A 7606-nucleotide genomic window follows, 5' to 3' on the forward strand; every position below is an offset into this window, starting at 1 on the left:
TTGGATACCTCAACTGGGAGGGAAGGAAGGCATCCTGTTTCCCAGTCCCCTTTGCTCTAGCACACCAGCCCCAATACCCTCCATAACCTGAGAGAGAACCCAGGTGCCCTGGCTCCCAGCCCAACCTCACCCTAACTACCACTCCCCACCCCAACTTCATCCCCCTCCCAGAGCTGGCATGAAACCCTTGTGTCTAGGCTTCTAGCCTGACCAACCCCTTTTTGCTGACCCAAGGGTTTGGGGCCTGGCTGGTCTTGTTTCAGTGAACAACCACTGCCACTGAAGAACTTGGGGGTGCAGGAAACAGCTACAGTCCCATACTGTTTCTCTGCTCTGACCACGTGGATCCTGCAAAGACAGACAGAAGGTGGTGTGCTCAGGGTGCACAGGCTGTGGGCACCAACCCTTTGTCCCCTGGGGAAGGGAGAAGGACTCACGGTGTCTCATCCACCACAGGACAGCGGCCAAACCTGCTGCAGCCAGCAATGAAACGGCAATGCCCACAGCCAGGCCCACTGCCCAGTGCCCTTCAGGCCCTAAAAGAGGGGGAGAGCTGGCAGTGGAACCACAGTGCTCCCTCACCTGCCTCCCAGGAGCCCCTGCTGCCTTTGCTTCACCCACCCCCACAACACTTAGATGGAAATCTGGTGTCTGGGCTGCCCATCCTGCCCCACCAATCCCCCGGGTCTACTCACCCCATCCCTGCATCCTTCATGCCCCTCGCTGCTCTACAACTGAGCCCCTGAGGAGGGAAACTGCAACACCCAAGCCAGGAGCATGGAGGCAGGGGGCTGGAGCCAGCCATGGGTGGCAGCCACTGGTTCCAAGGGGGCTGGCCACTCCCCAGCACTAAGAGCATCCCCCCATACCCAGTTCTACCCCACACCTACCCCAATACACAATGAGGCCTTGGTGCCCCAGGCTGCTGTGCTCCACACGGCAGGCATAGCTGTGCCCAGCTCCTGGGTCAATGGCCAGGACAATGCGCAGCTGGTAGGTCAGGTCGGCATTGGGCAGGAGGTCGCTGGAGTTGAGCCCCGGGCCTGGAGTCACCTCCTCACCATCCCATAGCCAGGTCACACGAATGGGCCGTGGGTAGGAGCCAGTGACCCGGCAAATGAGCAGCTGTGGGAGCTCCGGGGCAATGGGAGGCTGCTGGGCAAACACCACGGCCACCAGGCGCTCTGGGGATGGCATACAGAGGCGTGGTTAGGATATCCATGACACAAGAGACAACTGCACATCCAGCTGCATGAAGGATCCCACTGGAGGTGCTCCATCCTAGAGACAGCTGCATCTCAGCCCAGGCAAGGCCTGGATAGAAGCAGCAACTGCTTCCTCCCCAACAGACAGCTCCATGTCAGCCAGCGGGTGGCGGAGCAAGAGGGCAGGGGGGATTATGCCAGTACAGGTCTGGCCTCACCCTGCCTCTTCAGTGCCCCCTTCCCATAGTAGGCAAAGCTCAGGATCTCAGCGACACAGGTGTTCTGGAGCAGGAACCGTAGCCGGTTGGATGTGCCCCGGTCCTGGCTGAAACTACGGCGAACCTGCTGGGCCATCTCATCCCCTGGTGCGGCCACCCACTCACCCGTGTCCAGGTTAAACCTCACCAAGCTGTGCCTGTCCCGTGTGCTCTGGTAAAAGCTGTAGGAGGTGCCGTTGGGAAGGATCTCACAGCCCGTGAGGATCTGGATCACAAAGGGGACTGGAAGAGGAGTGAAGGTGCATTGTCATTCCCAGGGGAGTAGGGATGGGGCTATTGGGAAGGTGAGGCTATGGTGCCAGGGATACCCCATCCTTTCTTTGTGGCTGGATGACCATTTTAGCTTTGCAAGATCCTCCTGGTACCTCCTCTGACAGCCATTAAAATACGCAGACTGTGTCAGTGCCTCCCCAAGCAAGCTGAGGTCCCCACTGCACCCATTCAAGGGGGCATTGTTCAGTGCCAGGCACCACAAGGACCCTCATGGCCCCAACCCTGCCAGGTGGGAGACAGCTGCAACGAGCATGTCAGTGCTCAGCCCCCACCCCAAGCTCTTTATACTCACAGCTAGCGCCAGTCCCTTGCACCACGCTGACAATTGTCTGTGTGATAAGCACCAGGTAGAGATGAATAGCTTTCTCCAGGTCACCCCACTGCTTGGAGGACAGCCCTTGACGGGCCCAGGGCTGGTGGAAGCGAATGGGGCGAGTACCACAGTCCATGGCGTGGGTGGGGACATTGCCCAGCAGCGCGGTGCCCTGGGTGTCAGCTGCTCTGGTGGTGTCATGGAAGACCATGGTCACCAGCAGCTGAAGGATCTGGGGTTCCATGGGGGGCGGCAAGGAGGGCATGGAGGATGACATGGGGAAGGCTGCAAAGAAAGCAAGGGTCAGTAGTGGGGCAAGGCCCACCTTGCACAAGCACCCCAGCATAAATGCAGCCATTCACACCCTCCCCAGCCCCAGCTACAGAATCAGAGCCCTCCACACACCGAGCAGGGACCCCCATGCCACAAAAAGGCCAGGGAGGAGGAGAGGAAGTTGCTGCATCATTGCAGGGGAACTGGGGGTGGGGCCCTGGTAGCTCTCACACCTGCCCATGTCAAATTCTCCTTTTGTCTTCCTGCCCACAGAAGCCAACACCTGTGCCTGGCCAATCATCTGCTGCAGGAGGGAAGGCCCCCTCCCACCCTGCCCTGGGTGTCTCCACCCTGCCGCCTTCCCCCAGGCTGGGGCAATGTTTAAACCCCTCTCTAGGACTGGGGGCTACTGGGGCTGCCTAGGAGAGTATCCGTGGCCCCTCTGCAGCACAGCACATACTACTTCCCTGCCCCCCACTCCACGGATTACTGCTCCTGTGCCCTGAGGCTGCTGGCAGGTATTGCCCACCCCGAGCTCGGCCCCCACTTCCCTGGCTTTGGCAGGCAGGTTTGCCAGGCTTGGGGCCACAGCTCCCCACAGGACCCAGTGTAGCCAGTAGGTTAGAAAATTTATCAGTAATAGATCTAGGAAGCAATAGAGGGTATGAATGTGATATTTATGACTAAGAAAGAAGCAAAGAAATGAAATTTTTTATCATTTTCCGGCCCTTTGGAGGCTAAGCAGGTATCCGGTTTCCTGTGGTTTTTATGGGAAGCTACTAAACTCTGTTCCTCCATCTGAATAACTGTTAGGAGGCATTTTAAGGGGGTTAGCTAAAATTTGTAGTAAAGTTTGGGAAGCATCTCCTACATTCCCTGGTCCCAGTATGGGAGGCTTATTTAAGCCTACTTGGCTAAAACTCGGTTGTCAGGCTAGGGAACGCTGAGGCAAGAGACCAAGTCAGAGTGGGTATGGGCAATAGTTGAGCAATGATTCAGGGTTCATCACAGCATCCAGCCTGTAGGAGCCCCCTGACCATGAATACTGTCATGCTTTTCCCAAGATAACTGGTGGAGGCCCTCCCCACAAATCTCATAGACATTCCAGGTGATACCAGTGATTATACTCCAGTATAGTATAAATATACATCTTCAAGGAGGGGATATATTGGCTTAGACATGGTATTTAAAGGCCTGTTTTTTAGAAATTGGCTTATATGTATAGATATGTTCATTATAAGGGGTCAGGATGAGCAGCAGTGGTTAAATGGATATCTGAAAAGCTTAAGAGACACACACACAGCTTCTCACAGCCCTGGAGGTAGATGGGCATTCTAGCACACCAAGGCTGTGGCAGAAAGCCACCTTTGTCTCTCCTCAAAGTCCCTGCACTGTGACAATTAGATAAGGATGGACCCAGCAGACAGACACATCCTTACCCTCTCTCTCTAGGTAACCTGAGCTGGATACATTCCTGAGGGATGGGGGAAACCTGCTTCCTCTGCTTACGTGACTAGTATCACATACCTGGGTGAAGAGCTTCCTTCCTGGTGGGCTAGAGTCTTCCCAGCAACAGCCAACAGGTGCTGGCCTCCATTGGACCAGATAAATGAGATCACAAGGGCTATATAAGTTAAGGACTGCCCGGAAGGAAGGGGGCAGCAGCCATGAGGGATACTCAGGAAAAAAGAAGAGCTGAACCATCTGAAACTGGCTCTCTCTCTCAAAACTCAAGATCAAGGAACTGCTTGCCTCCAGAGGGAATCTCCACCTGCCTCTGGATGATACTTGTGAGTAAGCTAACTGAGATCCATCTAGATATATAGCTTGCAGTAACTCAGATGCGAGATCAAAGGCTACCCCAGCCACAGGAGTTTGCTCGATGGGATTTCTCTGATATTGCTCTACCCTGTACCCTATTCTAACCCTACCCTCTGTAACCAATAAAGTTCTCCTTTGTGACTGGTGCAGGAGACTTATTGAGGGGTGGGTTTAATTATGCCTAGGAGGCCCCTTGGGTCTGTGGACTAAGGGAGTCTATCCTTTTTGGCCCCCGACTTGGGGAAGTGCTCCATGTTCTTGTATTGGGTCGAGTACCCATAGGACTACTAGGCCTGTGTTTCCCCGAGGACACAGACCCCAGACAGTCCCTTCTCGGGGTGGTGGCAGTGTGGCAGAAATGCCACCGTTGGTTCCCCTCTCCAGAGACCTGTCTCAGCCAGCCTGGGAGGCTGGTGTTTCATTCCTCAGGGTGGGGATCTCCCACCTGGTCTACATGACAAAAGCCTGGCGCCTGGGAGGCGGATGCTCTAGTCACCTGGGCAGGGGGGAAAGACCCGGCCCTGCGCTGGCCCAGGTAGCCAGGGATGCTTGGGAGATTGGTCGGCTTGTGGCCAGTATTGGCAGCTTCGATTGGACCGGGCTGCTGAGGTCAGAGAGGTTATTTAAGGGCTCGGTCCAAGAAGAAGGGCAGTCAGCCATTAGCCATTAGCCATGCGGTCATCCAGGTGAATCTGAGCCTGGCTCTCTCCTCATCACCGCATGCACCAAGAGTGCCCTGCCTCTAGAGGAAACAACAACTGCCTCTGGACGATGAGAGTGAGTAAGCTACTAGTGATCCGATTAGATATTTAGCTTCAGTAACTCAGATGCATGTTTAAACGGCTACCTCAGCCACCCTGGTTTGCTCTATGGATTCCTTTGATATTCCTCTGATATTTCTATGATATTGCTCTACCTTTTACCCTGTTTCCGCCCTACCCCAGTAATCAATAAAGTTCTCCTTTGTGACCGGTGTGGGAGACTTATTGAGGGGTGGGTCTAAATTATGCCAAGGAGGCCCCTTAGGTCTGTGGACTACGGGAGACTTTCCTAATAAGCCCCTGACTTGGGGAAGTGCCCCAAGTGCTTGTATTGGATCTAGTACCCATTGGACGATCAGGCCTGCGTTCTCCAAGGCGCGCAGAGCCAGAAGTGAGTCCAGAGCCTTGGATGGTGGCAGCGGGACCCCCAAGCTAGCGGGTGTGCTCCAGGGAAGGGGTCGGCCGGACGGGAGGCACCCTAAGGGAGGCACTCGGAGCTGGGAAGGTGGTCCGGCGCAGGGAGGTGGGCGGCTCAACGCAGGAGCGCCCCCTACTGGCCCGCCACAGGCAGCACACGCTACCCCCAGACTCAGTGGTGGGGCTCAAAAGGGGGTCTGCCAGGGCTTAGGTGCTCCTGGAGAGACACGTGGAGTCTAGAAGGTGGGTATAGTGAGGTGGGAGGCTCAACACAACAGCTCCTGACCCACCACATGGAGCCACAGTGGTTAAATCGATTTTTAAAGAGCTTAAGAGACACACACACAGCTTCTCACGGCCCTGGAGATACATGAGCTCTCTAGCACAACAAGGCCAACAAGGACACATAGTCTAGGAAACTGCCTGAGAAATAAAGAAGTATGTTCCATATTGTACCATAACACGAGATAAGCAACCACAGCAACAAGGCCTCAGAGAGCAGGGAGGCCTAAGTCTCAGTTCTGGTGTGGAAATGTCTCATTCATCAAGTCCCAGTTTTGTGGGGGAACTGTTATGTGTCATTCGTTGAGTTGCATGCTATTTACATTTATGGTTTAAACAGGATTAGTATCATCAGTTGCTGCCTATGCTGCCTGTGGTTCTGCTTACCTAATAAGCACATTTCCAAGTTTCAAATTCCCATTTATAGTAAGATGCCTTTCTATTATATTAATAAATGTACTTTAATGTATTTGTTATCATAGTATCAACAGCTTATTTCCTTATATTAGCAAACTAGATTATTTTGAATTAATGCTATGTTTTTATTAATTCATGTAATCTATATATTTTTTTGTTTAGGATTACATTTAATCTGTTAAATATATATGTGGGTATGATTGAATTAATTTTGTGAGTTTTGGGGATAAAATATACCCCAAGCCTCAAAGCAGGGAATATAGGCAGTACGTTAGAAAATTTATCACTAATAGGTCTAGTAAGCAATAGAGGGTATGACTACTGTATGTGTGAGTAATAAAGGAGAAGCAGATGATATGAAAAAACAAAACAGCTAAGAAGGGAGAAGTTGTAATGTCAGCAGTTAGAAGCAGACCACTGAAGGCCAAATGCCCGCGCAACATCCATGACAAGAAGACCAGTTCCAGCTGGTGAGATAAGAGAGAGCTGGTTACTTGCTGACCGAGCAGCACATGCCTGAACAAGAAGCATCCAGAAATCATGCCCAGCAACATAAACTGTATAAAAGTGGGCAAGAGAAAGGATGATGCGGGGAAGAACCTGCCTCACCACTGGAGCCCAGGCCTGTATGTGTCAGGTCGGATACTCTGCTCCATCAACTGATAGGGACTGGCCATCCCTTTCTGCAACACCTTTGAGATAGATTATGTAAGTGTGTCATCTGCGAGAACGTATGTATGTGTGTGTGTGTGTATGGTAGGGTAACACAATTTATAATAAGTGAATGGTCTCCAATAGGTATAACTCCCCAGTACCCTTAGCAATAAACTACCCAACTGAAAAGAAACCAACTTTTGTCAGTAGCCTAATTTTTGGGTAACACCAGGTGCAGGGAGACACCAAGACCCAGCTCCACCCCTGCCTCTGCACTGAGATGACCCCAATCCTGCTGTCAGGGGAGCTGGCTGCCTGGCCAGGGGAGCAGGGCTGAGCCTCCATAGCCTGCAGGGAGGTGGTGATGTGAAATGAGTCACCCTCCCCCTCTGGGACAGGCTCCCCCAGGGGGGACAAGATCCTGCCGGGGGCTGGTGGAGAAGAGCAGCAGCCTGTGGAAGGATGAGGGCCTTGGCTTTGAGATCAACAGACCCTGTCCCACACAGCCTCTGCACCTGCTGCCAGGAGAGGCTCTGGCCTTAGGCCATCACTGCAAGGAGAGAAGACTCACCCAGATGCCTGGGTGCACAGCTCACAAGCCGGGCACTTACACCAGGCAGGGGAAATGGGACCAGGTAGAGGGAGAGAGCTCTGGTTCCAGTGAAAGCCCACAAAGGGAGAACTTGGTGCTGTGTCGCCCCCACATCTGCTTCCTGCTGCTGTCTCAGGGAGAGGCCAGAGGGCTGGAGTCTGCTCCTGGCAGGGCTTTTACTCCACCCCTCCCACCCCATATGGGAGAGAATCCATGCAATGAGCCATGTGGGGTCTCAGACTTGTGAACAGCACCAAGTGTCCAACAGGAGAGAGCAAGCTGGAAGGTCCCCCAAGGGAGGAAGCAGAGTGCAACCCCTT

General features: G+C 53.4%; 1 protein-coding gene across 1 annotated transcript; it reads right to left on the reverse strand.

The window, feature by feature from the left end:
• Positions 1 to 285: 285 nt before the first annotated feature.
• LOC106738872 (antigen-presenting glycoprotein CD1d) lies at positions 286 to 2532 on the reverse strand. The gene is made up of 6 exons (XM_059714401.1): positions 2475 to 2532; positions 2049 to 2354; positions 1424 to 1705; positions 891 to 1184; positions 438 to 536; positions 286 to 348 (listed from the first exon to the last, which is right to left on the reverse strand). Exons 1-6 carry the CDS (start codon positions 2530 to 2532, stop codon positions 308 to 310), a joined length of 1080 nt encoding a protein of 359 aa, XP_059570384.1. The 3' UTR covers positions 286 to 307.
• Between the last annotated feature and the right edge of the window lie 5074 nt (positions 2533 to 7606).

This window comes from Alligator mississippiensis, chromosome 11, assembly GCF_030867095.1.
Source record: "Alligator mississippiensis isolate rAllMis1 chromosome 11, rAllMis1, whole genome shotgun sequence".
Lineage (NCBI taxonomy): Eukaryota > Metazoa > Chordata > Crocodylia > Alligatoridae > Alligator > Alligator mississippiensis.